Source organism: Mus caroli, unplaced genomic scaffold (genome assembly GCF_978045245.1).
Source record: "Mus caroli unplaced genomic scaffold, Mus_caroli_1 scaffold_20, whole genome shotgun sequence".
NCBI lineage: Eukaryota > Metazoa > Chordata > Mammalia > Rodentia > Muridae > Mus > Mus caroli.
Genome location: NW_028227275.1, coordinates 3507071 through 3529164, shown reverse-complemented (window position 1 = coordinate 3529164; position 22094 = coordinate 3507071). Strand labels below are relative to the sequence as shown.

The window sequence follows — 22094 nt, the reverse complement described above, 5'->3', positions numbered from 1 at the left end:
ATGATGCCTTGGCCATGGTGTCCGTAGAGCACCCTGTATACTAAGTCACTCGCCCACTTTGACATGCCCGCCAATGTTCTGGCTCAGCACATGTCCCATGTCATTTTGGTGAGACATTATGGGTGAAGCATCTGATGTTAGTAGGAAACTCAACTTTAAATTGAAGCTGCTGATCTTCTGGCTTTACAGTCTTTCTAGCACCCTTTAGGACACGTCCGCAGGTTTTTTTTACTCTTGTACATGTATTTTGTAACATTTATTGTGGAAGTCTATCTTAAGAAATACAATTACGCAATCAAGTCTGTATGTCTGTCTCATGCTGATAGTTTTTATGGAGATAGGACACGAAGACAAAAACCAAAATTTTTGAAAAATTAATACATTTCTCTGCTGTTATAGGTAATTACATTTATGAAATAGTTAACTTAGTGTCCATGTGTTTGAGTCTTCAAATGTATTTATTCTTAATAATCTAGTGAAAGGTCAGGAATTTGAGCTTTTGGTTTTAGATCTTATTACTCTGCTTTGTTTGCGTCTATTGATTTAGAGAAAAACTTTTCTCAGGCTCTGCCCTGGATACGGCCTTTTCACATTTTTTCACAAATATTTTCTGTTTACTCACGCTTACTTATTGTTGGATTTCTGCAGTCAGTTATTTTGGAAGTTTACATTTTTTTAAAAGAATCATTTCATGATATAGTTTTAACATGTATACATTATTTAATATTAAACAAGTTTTTTTTTTAATGTTTTTACAGATGTGACTCTGAAAATCGCTATGTTGGTAATCCACTTAGGGGGACATGCTATTGTAAGTATTTGGATGTTTTTATTGACAGTAATTGATTTATATTGTTAGCTTCCGGTAAATGAATACTGACGGCTCATTACAATATAGTTATTCCCATCCACATATTTTATTAATTTACTTAAAAATTTTTATTTAAAAATTTTAGTTTAGGCCGGGCATGGTGGCACACGCCTTTAATCCCAGCATTCGAGAGGCAGAGGCAGGCAGATTTCTGAGTTCGAGGCCAGTCTGGTCTACAGAGTGAGTTCCTGGACAACCAGAGCTACACAGAGAAACCCTGTCTTGAAGAAAAACAAAACAAAAAAAAAAAATTGAGTTTATAACATTCCTGTCATTTGTATTTCTTTACACGTCCACATCTGTTGCTAAGAAAGGTAATTCCTATTTGCAGCGTTCTCTTAACGCATTTGGTATATTTTTCCTACTCTGAAAGGTAAAATAATAATATGACCGGAAGATGAGCAAAATATAGGGTTCAAATAAACATGTAGAATGTTAATGTAGTATTTAAAAACTTGAAGTGATAAAGTTCTATGATAGATTGTATACAAGGCGCCATTGATCCTTGCCCAGATGCTCGCCGCTCTTCTGTCTGCAGACGCTGTCATTTGGTTGGTGGTTAGCTTCTCTAGAATCAGGAGGATTATTTCCTGAATGGCCTCCGCTCAGTGTTCTCCTCATCCGTGCACAAGATTTCCAGTTCTTCCTTGTCCTCAACACATGTTTTGCTGTTGGCCTTTTAAATTCTTAATATTCTAGTAGTTAGGCCACGACATCTATTGTTTTACTTTTCATTTGTTTGCTTGTTTGTTTTGGTTTTGTTTTTTTCGAGACAGGGTTTCTCTGTATAGCCCTGGCTGTCCTGGAACTCACTCTGTAGACCAGGCTGGCCTCGAACTCAGAAATCCGCCTGCCTCTGCCTCCCAAGTGCTGGGATTAAAGGCGTGTGTCACCACTGCCTGGCTGTTTTACTTTTCATGTCACCCACTACTAACAATATTGACAATCTTTCACACACACATACCACACGCATGTTACTTGAGTGTTTTAACACTTTTTCTTGATGGTTCATTTTCATGGTTGTTTCAGTTTGCTTTCTATTGCTGTGTTTAACACTAAGACCAAGAGCAACTCGGGGAGGAAAGGGTTTAGAGCTCCATCACGGAGGGAAGTTGAGGCAGGAACTCAAGTAGAGCCCATTAGTCAGGAAAACCTCCCTCAGACTTGCTGGAGAGCTAATCTAGGGGAGGCTTTTTTTTTTTTTTTCAGTTGAGGTTTCCTTTTCCCAGATTCCTTTAGTGTGTGTCAAATTTACCCAAACCAACCAAATAAACAAGCAAGCCAGCCAGTTACATGGGACAGTGTATGGTGTTTTTAAGACTCTTTGTTCTATATAGAAGTCCTGTGTCAGATGTTTGGCTGGCAGACATTCCTTAGCTTATGATTTGTTTAAATCCTTCTTAAAGCATGTGCCATCATTTCTGGATATGTTGCAATCCTGTAAAAAGTAGTTTTCTTGAAAGGCATCTATTTGTAAATTAATTTTTTCAAACAGTATATTTTGATCATGTGTTCCTATCCCCCAATCTGTGTCCTCCTTACCTCCTGACCTACCCAGATCCATGTTACTTCCCTTCCCCCCCCTCAAAAATATTACCAACCCCTCAAAGAAAACAATAAAACGAAGAAGACAAAAAAAAATATCCCCCAAACCCTAAAAACCAAAGCAAGCTGTGCCATTTGTCCTTGGCCAGCTCCTCTGAGGCAGGCCCCTGGCATGTGCCTGAGGTGCCCAGTGACACAGGTTAGAGGACACTGTTCTCCCTTCCCGGCAGGCATCAGTTACAGGGAGTTTCTCAGTTAGGGGCAGGACTTTTGTTCATTTCCTCCTCTCAGGGCTGGGATTTTAAAACTATTTTGAGATTTCATCTCAGCAGCAGTCAGAATGTCCAAGATTAATACAACAAATGACGGCGCAGGCTCTGGAGGATGAGGGGTGCCTATTTGGCTGCTGGTAGGCGTATGAACTGGTACAGCCATTGTGGAAATCAGTGTGGAAGTTCCTCAGGAAGCTGATACCCCACCTACATCAAGATCCAGCTCTACCACTCCTGGGCACATGCCTGAAGGTCTCTAGATTTTGCTACAGACACAGACACTTGCTCAAGGACTCAGGATCTCGCTGCAGAGACACCTGTTCATCCATGTTCACTGCTGCTCTGTTTATAATAGCCACTGGAAAGTGGCTCAGACGTCCAGACCTGAGGAAGAGATAATGAAATTGTGGTATATTTACCCAGCGGGATGGTAATCAGCTGTTAAGAATAAAGTTTCAGGTAAATGAATAGAGCTTGAAACAGTCATCCAAGTGACGTAATCCAGACCAGAAAACAAAACTTATAAAAAATGATAAGATAGCATGTTCAAGCCAAATGAAAAGCAGGTTCACTTTTGTTTATTTTTTTCCCTCCTTCTTTTTTCCTTTTCCCTCTCCTAGGCAGGGTTTCTTTGTAGAACTTTGTCCTAGAACTAGCTCTGTAAGCCAGGCTGAACTCAAACTTAAAGAGATCCACCGTTCTCTGCCTCCTGAGTGCTGGGATTAGAGGTGTGTGAACAAGACCGCTTTTTAATTGAAATGAACTTCAATTTACAAATTAGGTATTCTGAGAAATGCCTGTAAACACACTTGTTGAGTTTTATATTGGTATTTTTCCTGTGTCAATTTGATGACTATAAGAGTTTCTATTTTGCTTTGTTAATATGGTGAGTTTAGTTTTATGAATCAATGACTACTTTACAATCATCTCAGTTTGCTTCTTTTGTTCGTTCACCAATCGATGGATATTAGATTTCTTTCCCACGTTCTATTTGGAGACATGCTCTTGTGAACATTTAAATAGTCAGTGGTGTGCGCACATATTAAAACAGACATAACAAAGAGCCCAGGCCTGTGATCCCAGCTTTGGGAAGCCGAGGCAGGAGGATAGCCAGTGGGGGCTCCACAGTGTGACCTGGTTTTTACAAAACAAGCACACGTGAGCACAGGCAGACAAGTCCAGATCAACACTGAATAGTGAGGCTGCATTAGGACTTTTATCCACTTTCAAAGCTGTTTTCCAGCGCTATGTCCCATTCTTCGTTTCCAGCGCTGACCTGTGGTGCTTCTGAGTTCTACACTCTCGTAGACGCTCAGGAGTGCCCCGTGACGAGGCATGCTAGAGTACTGTCAGTTCCTTTAGGTTGCTTTTCTTCAGTGAGCCGTATCTCATGCAGGTTGAGGCCCTGACCTCGACATGCTGTTGCCCACTGACCCTGAACTTGGCAGTCAGTCTAGACTGGTTGGTTGATGCTGAGTACACACACACCACACACACTCCTTTCTCTGCCTCCATGCCTGGTATTTTTATATGGTTGCTGGGCTTGAATTTGGGCCTGCCTGCTTGCAGGTTACTAATGGCCATTTCCCCATGCCTCCGTTTTCCATGTCAGTTTTAATGTGTTTGGCCATGTTGTGTGCTGTGTCCTCGCAGTGGTCCCACATGTCCTTATTCAGTGGAGTGTTTACAGTATTTAAAGTATTCTTTGAATCAAACTGTACCTATCTTAGGGAGCTATAAAATTTGCCTCTGAATGCATTCATTTATTTGTTTTCTATTATTAAACAGTGAATTTCATTATTGGGTTTTCTAATATTAAACTTTTTATTCTGGAGTAACTTACACTTTCAAGGAACATTGCTTCAGTTTTGCAAACTATTACCTTCTTATACTTCACTTAGGGTTATTTATATATTAGTGAGTATAGTATAGAGTTTTCTTGTATGATGCTTTCTATGTAGTCCTCGATTATGTTTTATTTAATTTTATATGCATATGTTTGTATTGTGGGTTCACTCTTGCGAATGAATTTGAAACATTGCTCCTTTTTAAAAAAGCATAATAGTGAGAATATCCTGTGAGCTTTTTCGTAGTGAACCTAGCCTGTAATGGCTGACCCATCCCTTCGGCACTTGAGGAACTTTTAAAAGAGTGACATTTAATTTCATCCTCTGGCTGAAACACTCTTGTCTTTCGCCCTCTTCTGCTGCCTTTGTTCTCCAGCATGTCAACTCCGAGTTTCCAAGTGTCCTTTTGCTTATTCCTGGGGCTGCTGAGCCCCTATGCTCTGCCGCTGATCTCCACCCTGATATTTTGTTGCTGATTTGCCTCTGTTTAGCATAAAGTTTTTTTTTTTAATTAGCGTTATTATCTCCAGAATTTATGGTTTCAGGTTTTATCTTGCATTCACCATGGGACTCTGACAGTGCTTGGGCATGTTTTGTTTTCCCAGCTGGAGGAAGGCGTGGTGTGGAGGATGTAGTGGTAGAGGTAGGCTGGGTACTCACTGCTCAACCGATTGTGAGACTCGGATACTTTGTTCCTTGTTGGGAACAAGGAATCATCAGGTGCAAACCTGGTGGAGAAACCTGATTCAGAGGCTTCCGATTAGAGAGAGACTTTGCGGTGTGCGCCTCCATCTGGAGCACACACGGATGTGTGGTTCTAACTGCTCTTCTGTTCTCAGCACACAGGATGCTCAGTGTGCTGACTCTGGTTAGCAAGGCTGGCTCCACAGTTTGTCATTTCAAAGCCTCCTTCTTTTCTTGGTTATAATACTTGAATAAAAACAAACTTTTCTCATGGTTGATTAGGTTACCCATTGCTAAAGAGTTTGCAAGGAAGGCGAATGCTATATTCTCCCTTTGTTGACTGTTTTACTAATACACGCGTTCTTTTGTTTGATTTAAATAGTTTTATCATGAGCATCTTTTAAGGTGATGGATTTTTACTGTATCTTTTAAGATTATACATTCATTTGTGTTCAGCACATTTTAAGTACAGTTAGTGGCTCTCCTCAATCTTTCTGTTTCTTAGTTTTTATTTCATATGGACATATTTGTTGCCTGTGTTTAGAGACTATTCTTTTACTTTGTTATTTATGGATTTTATACATACCAAATGGTATCTAGTTACAAGTATTAACATATTTTGTAGCTTATATTCCATACATTATGAATTTTAAATACATCAATACTCGAGCCACTTACGTTGAAAACTAAGATAACTTTTCTTTTAAATCAGACTTGAGTCATACGTGATAGTAAATGAGTTTCAATAAAATACTCAACACATCTAAAGTATTTTTAATAGAAAATGTAATCAATATTTAAAGAGCACCCGTGGGATATCTCCATTCTTTCTTTTTTGTGCTAAGTATTTGAAATGCATTTGCAACCTTATAGTTGAGTTTTCCACAGTTATCCAAGCTGGCCCCAAACATCACCTTTGTTTTCCTGGTGGTCACCAGAAGCTCCGTGCTAAAGTATGTCATGATTCCATCTGATCACCACGGTTGCTCATTGGCCACAGCCCTGACTATTTTACCATAGACTTTCTCTGGATAGGCAGTGGCTTCCTTTTAGAATGCCGAGAAATTGTCCTGACACACTAGATGGCAGTGTTGCCATGGTCAGCACCCCTCAGAGCCAGGAAATTTTTGAGAGGAAATGGAGTGAATATGGGAACTTTCTGAATTTTGAGATTAGGTCATAATTTGTGCTGAGAGTCAGCTCTGCACTGCTCAGAGCACAGTGCGGTGGCAATGCGAGTAGAGGCAGCTCAGGAGCGGACTCCTCTTATAATCTTAGTTGTCTGTAAACTCAATCTCAATTTAAGATCTCAATCAGAATATGTGAGAAAGCTATCAGTCCCCATTGACATTAAATTACTGAATTTATCGTCAGTTATTTAAGCATACATATTTTTTGGTTACATGAATTTTAAAAATAATAAACAATAAAAAAACCCTTTTAAGCTTATCTAATTAGTGTGTAGGTCTTAGACTGAGAAACATTATACACACTTTGCATTTGTTTGTGGCTTTTACTCTTGACACTTTTCTCCCTCACAACCCAGCACGTCTCTTATTTTTGTCTGATACTTTACAGGGGTTGACACTTTTCTGCTTACATGCTTGGGTTTTGTTTTTCATAGAAAGGGGGATTCTGAGTGCACACACACGGGCATGTATGAGTCTCATAGCAGGCCTGATGGTAGCACACACACATACATTATTAATAAATAAATGAATAGGCACACACTGTTGCTATGTATGCTATGTATGCACACTCCGTGATTAAAGCTGTTTAACAAAATGTTTGGAGGTCATATGATTTTTGTCAAGTAAAACTTGCGGTAAATGTGTCAGGGACATCAGATACTATTCAAAGCTACGTAGCTTGTGTTCCTCACCACTTTTTGTATATAAATCTTCACTCTTTGTAGAAGCCCATACTGTTTTCTTTCAGGGACTCTAGTTCAGTGCTGACTGAGGGTGGTGCAAACTCGGGCTGCTTTATTTTGAAACTTACGCTGTGCACTTCCACCACGTCACACTAGGATGGGAGGCTGCATCTGTAGGAATTCTATTTCTGTCGGCCTCAATCTAAGAAACATGCAAATTCGAAGCGAGATAAGTCATTTTTGGGAAGTGACTGTAATGATGTTAATTTAATTGTTAATCATGTAAGTGTGTGATACAAAAACTGACTGAAGATTGGCGTTCAAGAGAATGATTCTGTCTGAACATTCCCTTAAAAAAATACCCCGATTTTAATTCCAGTAATAGAAGTAATACAGAGTCATTCTAGAAGAATACAGATTAAAAGGCAAAATAAAATCACTAATGACCCTGCCCAAAGGAAATTGCTGTTAATCATTATTATATTGATCTAAAATATGAATCACAGGGGAATATCCTATTTTAAGATCTTAGAGACTGTCTGGGCTTTGTTCTCCCCTTTGTTCTGGAAAGCATGCTGGGGCCTGAGCCGTGCTGGGCAATTTCTGCACTTCTATAGCTCTAGCTTCTTTATGAAGTTGAATTTTTGTAGGCAAATTATACTTTTTTTGTGATCAGTAATCTCCATGTCACCTGATACCGTTTATGTCTCCTGACACCAGTGTCTCTCCATGACTCCTTGCCTGATGGACACCCTCTCTCAGGCTGCCCGTCCTCCTTCCACAGCAAGGCAGCTGCTAACAGGTGGAATTCGAATTGGTGTGTAGCTTTTCCGATCTGGCAATTTTGTGATTAATGATGGGTTAAATTAATCTATGTGTTTCAATCGTCATTACGGATGTTTGTGAGACGGTTGACTGTTGTAATTTCACTTCGGTTTGTTGACTCCTTTATCTGTTTCTTTTCAAGTTTTCTTTTTTTTTTTTTTTTAATAGTTTTTGAGGCACAAGGAATTTGATGACTATTTTTTTTTGGATTTGATTTTTTTGTTTTGTTTTGTTTTTAATTGGATATTTTTTAATTTACATTTCATATGTTATCCCCTTTTTCTGTTTCCCTCCCTCCCGGAAACACCCTATCACATCCTCCCTCCCCCTGCTTCTATGAGGGTGTTCCTCCACCCACCCACCCACTCCGACCTCCCAGCCCTCAGTTCCCCTACACTGGGCATCTATTGAGCCTTCATAGGACCAAGGACCTCTCCTTCCATTGATGCAAGGACCAAGGACCTCTCCTTCCATTGATGCAGGACAAGGCCATCCTCTGCTACATATGCAACTAAATAAGAGACACAAGCTCTTATTTATTTTTAATATACTTTCGGATATACGTTCAAAACTTATCTCCTTTTTAAAAGTCTTGAGTTTAAAACTGTTTCTACATACCGTGGCCAACCTGTCGTGGTGGTATGCTGTTCATTCTGCTTCAGTTATTCCTTCCTGTCTGAGAGACATATGCAGTAAGATAAGCCCAGCGTGGGGATCAAAGGCCGATGAAGCCACAATAAGAATGAGAATAGAGATCCAGCATACATACACACACACACATATATATATATATATATATATATATATATAATTACTAATAGAATAAAAAAATCCAACGTTTCCAGGATAAAATTAATAGAAATATAAATATTGTCACATACATTGTAACCATAACATCTTTTTGTTGCTTTTATAGATGATATTGTTGTTAGAAAATATAAACATCTTCAGACAGATGGTATGAAATAATAGTGCCTATCAAGTTTATCAATGGAAATATTAATATTTAAATGTCAAGGACTTTTCTATATATTTACTTTCTAACAGATATTAGGTCAACCTAGCTAGATAAAATAATTGAAAGTGTTTTTTTAAAATTGATTTTATGTATAGGGTTAGATATGATCCCAATAAAATAGACAAAGCCAGAGAAGAAAGCTGCAGATGTTTCTATGTGCATGCTAGATGTGTTTTTTTTTTCTATTTTTCTTTCTGTTTTCCTTTTCAAATCAGATTTAGCAAACAATCTGGCTATAGACGTAACAAGATGATGTTTTTATTTTTAATATTTCTTATATTACTATACTTTATAAGTTTATCATGTATTCACTGTTAAGCCTTTTAATCATAGGCTATTTCCTTTAGAATTCTTAGCTTTATGCCTTTGCATGTTTTGTCCTGGGTGTATGTCTGTGCCCCACCTGTATGCAGTATCTGAGGAGGGCATGGGATCGCCTAGAGCTGCAGTTACAGTCATGGCCTTCATGTGGGTGCCGGGAACTGAACCCAGGGCCCTGCAAAAGCGGCTAGTGCCTGTAATATCTGAGCCATCTCGTCTGTCCTGTGTCATTTCTATACTTCTGTATACTTTTGAGTTCTTGTATAAATGTGAACATGTATTTTTAGGATATTTTATTCCTTAAATTATAATCATATTTGAATTTGGAAAATGTTACTTAGTATCCGTATCCATAAGTACTTGTGGCTTTGCTTGGTCTCCTGTCCTTTAAATTTTATGTAAGCGTGATGGGCACCTGGGCTATTAGTGTTTCTATTACTTTAATAAACACCAAAACCAGAAGCAACTTGGGGAAGGCAAAGATTTATTTCAGCTTCCATTTGTAGTCCATGTCTAAGGGGAGTGAGGGAAGGGGCCCAGAAGCAGGAACTGAAGCAGAGACCATGGAAGGATGCTGCTCATTTGCTTGTTAGGTCCATGGCTTGTTCAGCTTGCTGTATGATACAGCTCAGGACCAGCTCTTGAGGAGCAGGCACGCCCATGATTGAGGCTCTCTCAAATTAGTCGTTAAACAAGAATGCCCCTCACAGACTTCCCTACAGTCCAGTATGAAGGAGACATTTTTAAAATTGATGTCCCCTTTCCCAGGTGACCCTAGCTTGTGTCAAATTGAGAAAACTATTAGTATTTTTTTGAGTAATTAATTTACTTATGTGAGTGACACTCATATGTGGGCGCACACGTACGTAACAGCCTGGATGTCTATAGTTGTTAATAACTACTTGAGCTGTCCTTGATGTTATAGTCAAAGCATGCAACTCAGGAGATTTTGGGTATTCACCAAGTTATTTATCCCATTTTCTAATGTTACATTATGTCCATCTCTAATATACAGCTTCTCTGTTTTAATCATTGTATCTGATTCCCCTTACCGTGATCTTAGATATCATCTTGCTTTTCTTGTATATCTGTGGATTTGTCTCTGTGACTGTATCACATGAGGGAAATCATAAGCTATGTGGTCACTTGTGACAACCTTAAATATTTACTATAATACTCCACATGTAGGAGATAGCAGTATATCATTCATTTTTATTCCTTAGTAACATACTCCTAAATCAATCATACTTGCCATTAGGGGACTTTAGATTATTTTAAGATCTTTGTTATTGTATATATTATGAATCGATCTTTTGTACATTATACCTTATATGAATATTTAGGTTTTCCCACCAGGATACTTTTTCTGTCATATATTTGACGCACACTACTTTTCAATTTGCTGTGATCGCTTCTTTTAGCATTCTTATGTTGAAAGTTTGACTTCTTTTTCTTTATAACTTTTTCTTGATGCATAGGAATGGTCCAATAATTCAAAATAAAGAGATGCTGTCAAATTATATCCACTTGTGTAAATTCAAAACTTATGTTAAATTATATTTTTTTTTCTGTTCTGCACTCTACTGAGTTGAAAAATTTAGAGCATATTAAGTGGTTGGCATTAAGGTCTGTGCTTCAAATAGCAGTTAATTACTTACTTATTCAGGATCCCCCTAAAGATACAGTAACGTGGTTTCTGAAGGTCTAAGGAGAAAGAGAGCATTTCCTGGCTAAATGAAACATTGTGCCTTTTGCGTCTTTCTGTACGGTTTGTTAGGGAAACGGTTTGTGCAGCCTGATGATTACTTTTGCTTAATTTGTATTAAATTGAAACCATTGTATCATGTTTTTTATTGTATCATGTTTTTTATTGTATCATATTTATCTTCTGTTGCTTAATGACATCATAGATTTGTATTTTCCTACACTTGAATGAGCTGCTAGTATTTAGTGATACATTTAATGCCACGTGCCGGGTAATTTCACCCCACTCTTGCTTTCTGTAAAGATCTTTCCCCAGTCTATGTCAGGATTCTCCTTTTCCCCACAGACAGTCTTCTGATTGACTACCAGTTTACCTTCAGCTTGCTGCAGGAAGATGACCGGCACCACACCGCCATCAACTTCATTGCCAACCCAGAGCAGGTGAGGAGTCGCCGGCTCCTACACAGAATGCCCCTACTACCAAGCCATCCACGTTTTACATCGTTTTTCTTGTGTTATTATATAGGGGGGATTCTGTAGAAATTATTAAAACACTTAAAATTTCCTTTTGTAAAACTTAGATAATTGTCAAGTTAGTATTTTTGATCTCTACTCTCCTGGTTAAAATTATATTATCTACAGTTATGACTACAGTTTTACACTTAACATTCAGAAACTTCTTATTTTCAAGTGAAACACAAGAATTCAAGGCGTGCTTTCCAGCCTGCTGTTCGCACGCACTAAAGCGTATCATTGGTTCCACTGACTTGTTTCTCAGTCTCAGGTCTTATCGAGCGACACACACACCAGCTTCACCTTGGTCCAGTTCTGCAGGCTTCTGAACAGCAAACACATTCACACCAACAGTAAAGCTAAAAAAAAAAAAGGCATATGTTTAAGAAAAGTCTTGTCCATTTTTTAACATCAAACAACCTAAACACATTCCCTGGTGCTCATCTTTCGTGAGAAGCATCTCCAGGGATACTGTGTCCAGGGTGGATTTTCTTGCCTAATCCTTTTTAACTGAGAAAGAATCGCCTGGGACAGTCTGTAAAGTTAAAACGACTAATGACTTACCCTGGAAAAATGAGCAAGGAGATGACTTAGCATTTGTAGACTCCCACCGTGTTTACAGCAGACATTGGCTTAACTCACCGGTTATTACCTCAGTTTGGCACGTCCGTATGAACCGTGTCTTGAGTGCGCCCTGACTGTGGAGGGCTCCCCTGTAGGTTAACCCAGCTATCACAGCTTTCCATGCTGCGTGGCACTGAGTGCACCTGTGGCTTCAGTTTTGCGACTTTGCATTTCCTCGGTGGTTAAGTTTGAACTTGCAGAGGGCGAACTAAAACATCAAGATCGTTTTCTCCACCGAGATTGTCCATTTGTTGTGAACTTTTAATACTTGGTCTCCTAATCACCCTACCCAGAATTAAGTTAAGCACAGGATATGAAGAGTAGATTAAAATTCAAATCAAGAGCCCGTGCTTTTGTTGGACCCCTGAAGGGAGACCCTCACTCAAGTCTCAGGGATCTCGAGCCCAGAAAGCCACAACAGTCAAGCTTGCTGCAAACACACGAGGTTTTAATGGCACACAAACCAGCATGCTGAGGTCGAGACCGATACACCACGCAGGGGTATAGGAGTCTGATAACGACCCTATTTTCCAGCAGGCTTATAAAGGCAAAAAACACAACCTAGGGGGAGGATCGGAGAGGAAATAGGGGAAGTCTAGGGGCGGATATTTACTTCAAGGCACCTGGGACATTGAAACATTTTGTGGTTGTTTTTCCCAAAAGTTCCAGGGAATTAGGCCATCTGGCCGGGGGCTGGGGCCCATGTTCTCAGGGAGGTCAGTATTTTTTTTTTTTATTCTTCACTTTCTCTTTCCATGCATACATCATTTTTCATGTTCTGCACTCATAAAAGTAGTCGTTGTAACATACTGCAGACCCAGAGCCCACACCTTCCTAGAGCTTGGTGGGACAGGCCTCTGCGTAAAGACAGAGATTAAACAGATGGAAAGAAAACATCGTGAACTCATAATAACAGCAAACTACTCTTAAAAGTACAGAGTCCTCAAAACTTCTTCTTAGAAATTCTATAAAACCTAAGGCCAGGTTGGTGGAAGGGAGAGACGAGGAGCCTCTCCTTGGCTTCACCAGAGCTTCCTTTTCATCAAACTGCACACACCCAGTCTGTGTTTGTCCAGTTGGATATTTATATTATACACAGTTCTAGATATTCAGTGGGCGAAGTCACACCAGTGGGTTGACTAATATGCATTTAACACACTTCTACCTTTCTAACCTTAATTTTTATTTTCTCGACAGTCAAACAAAAACTTGGACATTTCGATTAATGCTTCCAACAACTTTAATCTCAACATTACGTGGTCGGTTGGCTCAACAGGTAAAAAAAAAAAATGCCATCATCCTCTTGCACGTGTGTTTGTGTATGGAAGTGGTTCTGCTTTGATTTATTATTCTTTCAAATAAATTAAAAAATATATAATTGGTTGTCATCATTTTGGAGCTTTACTGATAAAAATCACAAGTAGTAACTTGAAAGCTTAACACTGTACCTTCTTTATTCAATTAAAATCAGAGGGCTAACAACTAATGTGTAACACTTAAGCATTGAAGTGTTGACGTTAGGGGATACTGTGAGTTTAATTAAGATAAATTGGCTCTTTAGTTTCTAAATAGACTGAGATTTCAATTATTCAATTTATTATTGAAGATATAAATTTAATTAACAACCCCAATATTTACACGAAAGTGTTCTGTACTTGCTGATAAAGGTAACAAACTATCTTTTCTTTTCTTTTTTTTTTTTAAATTAGATATTTTCTTCATTTACATTTGAAATGTTATCCCCTTTCCTAGTCTCCCATCTGAAAACCCGCTATCCCTCCTCCCTCCTCCCACTGCTCACCAACCCACCCACTCCTTCTTCCTGGCCCTGGCAGTCCTCTATACTGGGGCATTGAACCTTCACAGGGCCAAGGGCCTCTCCTCCCACTGATGGTCGTCCTCTGCTACATATGCAGCTAGAGCCATGAGTCCCACCGTGTGTTTTCTTTGGTTGGTGGCTCATCCCAGGGATCTCTGGGGATACTGGTTCATATTGTTGTTCATCCTATGAGGCTGCAAACCCCTTCAGCTCCTTGGGTACTTTCTCTAGCTCCTTCATTGGGGACCCTGTGTTCCGTCCAATGGATGGCTGTGAGCAATCATGTCTGTATTTGCCAGGCACTGGCACAACTTCTCAGGAGACAACTATATCAGGTTCCTGTCAGCAAGCACTTCTTGGCATCCACAATCGTGTCTGGTTTTGGTGGTTGTTTATGGGATGGATCCCCAGGTGGGGCAGTCTCTCGATGGTCATTCATTCAGTCACTGCTTCACACTTTGTAACTCCTTCCATGGGTATTTTATTCCCCCTTCTAAGAAGGACTGAAGTATCCACACTTTGGTCTTCCTTCTTCTTGAGTTTCATGTGTTTTGTGAGTTGTATCTTGGGTAAGTGGATATTAGCCCCGAAGCTCAGAATATGTTTTATTTTCAATCTGAGAAATACAATCTGTTTGGTGGATGTCGGAGCTCAGATGAAATAGATTTTATGAACATGTCTTCCATAATAATGCTTACAAATTTAAATGATAAATTTTTAAGAAAAGCAAGCTATGAGGAAGATAAATAGTGTTGAATTATCAATTTGTAAGATCATTTTTCAACACATTTGTTAAGTGATGAGCTCAGACAATCCGCATGTCAAGACAGTACGCAAGCTAGGTTTGGATTAGATCCATGGGAAACGTGTTTATTTCCTCGGGATGCTAATTCCAATTATTTTACTGCTCATTAAGGTAGAGGTATCGCCACAATAGTTGGAAATGCCCTGTTCCATTTGGCTAATTTCAGTAAACATTTACGGAATGACCAATATGTTCACTAATTGAACATTTATGTAGTATTTTAAATTACGGCCTCTTTCTAGATTTTAAAAAATAGGAATGGTTCAATTTGTAGAAAAGCAATTGAGTTGATTTCTTTTTCATCTTTTTAAAAATTGGATTAAGACATGAGTCAACAATATGCGGAAAGTCTCGGGAGAGAGAGTGGCAAGTAGGGCCCACTTTCTGCAGCCACCCACGGGGACTTCCTGAGGCTTTCAGTGCCCTGGCGCTGGCGTGATCCTGATACACAGCATTCAGGTTGAAAACCAGAAATGAGGATACTTCTGGGGTCAAGTTGTATTACAAAAGAATATCAGGACTCAAAAACAGTGCCAACTGACACAGCCTGGCAGCTCTTGAAATGTGATTTTTATACTATGTTACATCATAATTTTGGCAAACCTGTCTTTTTCTTCTAAATGGCAAAGTATGCAGAGGTGTCCATGAGCCTCCAGGGAGAGGATCAGCCGGTGTCGAACAGTTTGGTGATGATATTCTTGGGATTTCCACTTGTCAGACTTAATTGTACTATATAGTTTGGTTTACTAAGGATCCCTGTCTCCTAAAATCGATTATAATTTATTCATATTTCAGGTGGAACAATATCTGGGGAAGAGACTCCTATAGTTTCTAAGACAAATATAAAGGAATACAGAGACAGCTTTTCCTATGAAAAATTTAACTTCAGAAGCAATCCTAATATCACATTTTATGTGTATGTCAGCAACTTCTCCTGGCCTATTAAAATACAGGTAAGCATGCGAGCGTTTAATTCTAGTGATGTTGAATATTTTCATGGTGAAATAATGTGGATTTGCCTGGAGATGGCACGTGCCTATTCATTTTCCTGTACGGCAAGGCCCTGCATAAGACATCACCTGTGATTATCTGTGAGGGTGAGAGGTTCCATAAAGACATTGTTGGACTGACCAAAGAGTGCTAAAGGTTTTCAGTAGGTGAAACTGGAAACAGAGATGATGTTTGGATTTTCTGATTGAGAAATTGATGGTGAATACCTTCGTAGAACTCTATTTGAAATAATTTGTGTTTCAGTAATCTTTTTTTTTTTTCATTTTAGTACATACTAGATATAATTTATCTTTCTTTAAGAAGTAGGACTAACTTGACAGTTACATCTTTAGGACCCCTACCTCTCATAGTTAGTTTCCTCATTTATGCCCTGCATGTATTAATTGCATCTTTTTTTTTATATTGAAAACATATTTTTTTTCACACGACATATTCTAATTATGGTGTTCCCTCCTTCAACTCTTCTTAGTTCTCCCTCCCCTGCTCCGGTTCAGAGTCACTCCATTTCTGTCTTACTAGGAATCAAATAGGCTTTTAAGGGATAATAATAAAACAAATACTAAGATATGAAGGAAAAGAGACCAAGAGACGGCACAAGAAGTAGAGGTTGATCCCTCGGCACACTCAGGAACCCAGTAAAAGCGCCGAACTGGAAGCTGTAGTGTGCACGCTGAGGACCCGTGCAGTCCCTATGCGCGGTCCCTCTGCAGGGTCCCTCTTAGTGCAGCACCCGTCCCTGAATCCATACGTGCTTGCTCATGTACACCCACAGCCCTGGTTTCGTGGTGTCCCCATGCCCTCTGGTTCTAATACATCCCATGTAGGCCTGGGCCTTCCAGGTCTCCCACTCTCTGCGCCCTGTCCTTGTGTTTGTTCCCACCGGTCCCCTGATGGAGGCTTCTCTGAGGATTCTTGAGCTCCGTCCCGTTTCTCCTGCATTTCCTTACCGTGCTTATTGGCAGGCTACTGAAGACTTCATTTTATTTCTAGGAAATCTTTAAGAATGTTTTTGAGGTGTCGTTAATTTGTACTTTGATGAAATAATTTTTGACATTGGACGTATTTATCTATCCCTATAGGCGTGACTAACTTGAAGTCACATTAGTTAACTGAACAAGTCATTTTTACTAACCCTATTCTAGAGTGTTATGTTTAAAACTCTTAGAGATTTAAATTGTTCCTTGACCTTTGGTACAAGGAATTAAAAGCTTTGCATCACGGTTAGACACGTGTGAGCGTTCTATTTATGTCACTTCCCCTGTTGGTATTTTACGAGCAGGTTTGGGTCTTTCTAAAATCATGTGTATAATGATGAAATTTTTTTCATCTATAATTTATTTTGACGCATAAGTGGAGTAAATATTCATTGTTCGAGACATTAGAGACTATTGCTCAGGAAACTTACTCATTTAAACTAATTTAGGAGATTTATTTCTACAGTGTATAGTTACTAACATAGAAGCCAATTCATTCAGAAATTCTAAAAATATCCACATGTACATTTTGATACTGACCAAATATAAATTTAAGATCGACACATACGTACTGATCAGATTTCACTTGGCTTAATCAAATTTCAATAAGAATAAGAGCTCATTTGTGTAGCTTACAACATTGTAATTAAAATTGATATGATTGTTGTATTTTAATTATTTCCTGCTTTTCAATTTTTGGTTATCTAATTACGGTTTATTTTTAAGCCACTTACGTAGATACTTTAGAATGTTCATGAATATTTAATTATTTGAAATTAACTTTCTAAATTAGATTTTCTTTTGAGAATATACTTGTAGGCTCTTCTGGTTGTAAAGCCAGAGTTTGTGTACTGAATGCAAATATTTCACTCTTTCAAAGTAGTATGAGTTGGAATCCAGTTGGGATGGGTCATGATATGTACTCTCATTTTTATTATTAAACTTGTTATTATGTTAGTTCCCAAGAAATGTTAAAGCAGATATACATGTTTATTTAGAGGAGTATAATACAATTATTATACCTAAAATAGTAAAATTGAGGTTTTTTTCAAATGATGTAAAGGTTTTTATTTTTATATTTCATAATTTTGATCTTGGAAAGAGAACTAGTTATACAAAATTGCAATTTAGTTGTTTTTAAAGAATTTCTGAAGTATGAGGGTTGATGTCTTTTTAAGACTTACAAGATAGAGGAAGTTAGAGGGAGATCTCGGACTCAATGACAGCTCGGGGAGGCACGTGGAGAAGAAACAGAACCATAGGCTCTAACTTTGTTGTACTATTTTATAAAAATGTAAGATACTTTCCTAATTTAAACAAATAAAATTCCCAAGTTAATCTAAAAAAAGAAACAAAAACAAATACTAGAACAGAAACCTTAACTGCAAGCAGGATGCACAGAACAGGAGGTCAGTAAACTCCTAGCTGCATTGGCTCTAATTTTAGAATTTGGAAAGAAATAAAAAAGGTTCTTTACTCAATGGAATTTTGTAAGTTTGATAAATGTTGAAATTAATCTTGGCTAATTTTACCATATTTCATATTAATCATAACAAATTTTTCTCCAGTTCTAAAAGATGTTTTCAGCATTGCCACTTTGAATTTTGTCTTCAGTGTTACAAACAGCTCTGGGGTGCCATGGGACTGGAAAGGGAGTATTGTTTTCTTTTTAATAATTGTGAGAAAACGGGTGTGGGGAACATTCTAAATGTAAAATATTCCCATGACAGAGCATTTCCATTTCTGTCCTCAGTCATGCAGCAGAATCTGAAATTCAGTTCATGTTACTGAGGGCTCTTTTAGGACCATCTCACGTCCCAGTATACTTACATCTTTAGCATTTATGGTAAAGTACAGAATTCTTACCTATGAAGCTTCATGGAAGTTCAGAAGGCCCAGGTACCAGACGTCTCCGTCCTGGTCAGTCCTCTTCCAAACTGTATCCTAGGGCTAACCCTTGTCCTTACCATCCAGTGTGACTCCTGTCTGCTTTCTTATCTAGTGTTGATAGCGCTTTACAGATTGTATATTTACCTAAAACTTGTTTGGTTCATTACTAAGAAATTATATAACTATGTGTGTATATATATATACACACATATATATACACACATAGTTTTATATATATATATATATCAGAGCTCTGATATATATATCTGATATATATATATCAGAGTTTTATATTTTCCTGACTCACTACAGTAAAACTATACATATAATTTTATACTCAACTATCGAACATGTATGTTGTTTTTAGTTGTTGCCAGTTTTTTCTCCACCTTCTTTGTCTTTCTCCTCCCCCTTCTCTTCTTCCCCTTTTCTCCATTCTCATCTTCTTTATTTTGAAATAACTTTTTCATTTTTTTTTGTAAAAGATAGGAAGTGCAGACAATTTACTTGAGAGCTCTATTAGTTGGGTTTCCAATGGAACAGAACTTATGGAATCTGTCTGTCTGTCTATCTATCTATCTATGATCTATATCTATCATGTATCTATCATCTAATTATCTACCATCTATATCATTTATCTATCCATCCATCATCTAATTATCTATCATATCTATCTATCTATCTATCTATCTATCTATCTATCTATCTATCTTTCCATCTAATGAGGACTTATTAGAATGGCTTACAAGCTATGGTCCAGCTACTCCAACTACTTGAGAACATCAGGAGACATCCTAGAGGATTTCCTGCAATCCAGGCATGATGTTTCTTACCTCGACTGGGGAGAAGCAATCCAATTTCCTTTTGTTAATCTGGATCTGTCACTATCTTAGTCACTGCTGCATTGCTGTGAAGAGACACCATGCCCACGGCAACTCTTATAAAAGAAAACATTTCATTGGGATTTGCTTATAGTTTCAGAGGGTCAAGCGAGCAGACATGGTGCTGGAGAAATAGCTGAGAGTTTTCGATCTGTACCTGTAGGCAGCAGCAAGAGAGAGCCTCTGAGCTTGGCATGGGCTCTTGAAAGCCCACCCTCCCCCAGTGAGGCACTTCCTCTTCCACATCTCCTAATCCTTTTAAATAGCGCCTCTCTCTGGTGACTAAGCATCTATGGGCTCATTAAGCATCATTCAGGTCTATAAACCCATGAGATCCATTCAAATCACCACAGTCACCCTCCTAATGCTGTCCTTCCTTCCTTAGCCTGTTGTCTTAGGGCATCAGAAGCTCAAAGTGGCCAAGGGAAGTCTGAGCTTCCAGTTAAGTGTTTGTGAACTCTCATGGTGAGAGTTCAACTCTCTTTATAATTAAAGCTTCTAGACCACCAGAATGTAAGGTCATGAGCATGAAGCAAAAATATGTTTCTAGTGGGTCAGTAGGAGTGATAGTGAGTGGGACTATTCCTTTCCCATGCCTTGATTTCTGAACAGTTCAGTCCTGATCACGGGAGAAACCATACCATATACTGCCTTCTAGTGAACCATACCCCATCTTTCCAGGCAGCTGCCACCTCATTGGCACTGTAAGTGTATCTTCAAAAAGGCAATTCCATCTTTCTCAGGCCAGCAGCTTCAGGATGGTAGGGAGCATCGTACAACCTACCCGTGGAGTCCATGGTCCTGGGCCCACTGTCACACTCTCTGAGTGTGAGGAGAGTTCCTTGGTCAGCAGTAATAGTATATGGAATACCATGGTGGTGAATAAGGCATTCTGTAAGTCCATGGATGATGGTTTTTGGTGAAGTGTTATGTGTAAGAAAGATAAATCCATAACCAAAATAAGTATTTACTCCAGTAAGGACAAAGTGTTGTTCCTTCCAAGGAGGAAGCAGTCCTAGACAGTCAACCTACCACCCGGCCAACGTGCAATATCTTGGGCTCAGTGTCGGTTTCTGCTGTTGGCAGGATCTGGCACTCAGCAGGATCTGTGGCCAGGTCAGCCTTGGTAGTGGATATTCGTGTTGTCGAGCATAAATCTGCAAGTTCCTGACCATCCACTTAGTCCATTGGCTACAGCTCATGAATCAGAGAACAATCACACAGCTGACTGTTTCTTCTCCCAAACAGACTGTATGGCCATGTGTACTGCCTAAGTTCTGCCCACTGTGAAGCTTTGCCTTAGACCTTGTGTTTCAGGGTTGTCCCAACACAGCGGTCGTGATTCTTCCGCTGTTCATGTCTGGGTAGTGCCTGTATAACATACAGAATCATCGGCAAATTGGGCCTTGGTCATCTCTTCCTCAGTCATTTGGTCATAGGGCACACCCCACGAGGCACTAGGCACATGCTTGGCATCAGATGGCATTGTAACTGGAGAGGAAGCCATAGGCATTTGGACAACTTTTTCCTGTAACTCGTTTGTGCCTTTAGGAACTGTTTTGGTCTGACCACGCATGCACCACCTCCACTTGTTATGGATTCCTGCTATGCATGTTCTGCTCGATGGCTTTGTGGGTTAGCTAGCACTCAGCTCAAGATGGGTACCTCAGGTCTATAGTAACTTGGTAGCTCATTGTCAAACATCCAGTTTCCTCTAAGGCTCAACACCCCGAAGGTCTCTTCTGTGCTTCACCTATAGCACGGTCTGTCAGAGGTTACAAACAGTGTCCCTGTCTGCCACTGACACCATGTTGTGGGTTTTTGGATGGTGGGAGGGGCTAAGTGCCAATAACTTATCCTTCACTTTAGAAGAATGTCCCTGCATGTACCATACCACTGGACTCCCAAGAATTTCACTGAGGTCAAAGGCTCTTGAATTTTGGTTGAATTTATTTCCTATCCTCTAATGCACACAAGTTATCAATGAGTTCAAAGTGGTTGCTACCTTTTGCTTGTTTGTCCAGTTAGCATAACGTCATTAATAGACTGAACCAATGTGATATTTTGTGCAAGGGACAGGACTGGAGAGTTAATATTTTCTTGAGGTATCATTGTAAAGGTATACTGCTGACTTTGCTAACTGAAAGCATATTGCTTCTCATGGAAAGGCATCAAAGAGAAAGGCACTTGCTAGATTAGTAGCTAGATAACAATACCAGGAGATGTGTTAGTTTGCTTAAGGAAGGACACCGTACAGCAAATTCACTGACTGAGTTTTCGGTAGTCAGTTGTCATCCACCACAACCCACCTGTTTTCCACATTGGCCAGACAGGAGAGTTGAAGGGAGATGTGGGAACCACCACCCCTGCATTTTCCAAGTCCTTTTTTTTTCCCCCAAAATTTATTTATTTATTTATTTATTTATTTATTTATTTATTATATGTAAGTACACTGTAGTTATCTTCAGACACTCCAGAAGGGTCAGATCTCATTACAGATGGTTGTGAGCCACCATGTGCTTGCTGGGATTTGAACTCAGGACCTTTGGAAGACCAGTCAGTGCTCTTAACTGCTGAATTATCTCTCCAGCCCCATTTTCCAAGTCCTTAAAGGTGA

General features: G+C 39.1%; 1 protein-coding gene across 2 annotated transcripts in view; it reads left to right on the top strand.

Moving 5' to 3' along the window:
- Positions 1-22094, top strand: part of Atrnl1 (attractin like 1) — a 516957-nt gene that overhangs the window by 126894 nt on the left and 367969 nt on the right. The window contains exons 21-24 of one of the 2 annotated variants that reach the window (XM_021151617.3): positions 759-811; positions 11307-11401; positions 13295-13373; positions 15517-15674. In XM_021151617.3, the coding sequence (XP_021007276.1) occupies positions 759-811; positions 11307-11401; positions 13295-13373; positions 15517-15674 (385 nt within the window). Of the gene's footprint in view, positions 1-758; positions 812-7812; positions 7955-11306; positions 11402-13294; positions 13374-15516; positions 15675-22094 lie in introns of those variants that run through there. The other variant, XM_085834192.1, reaches the window with a different exon arrangement.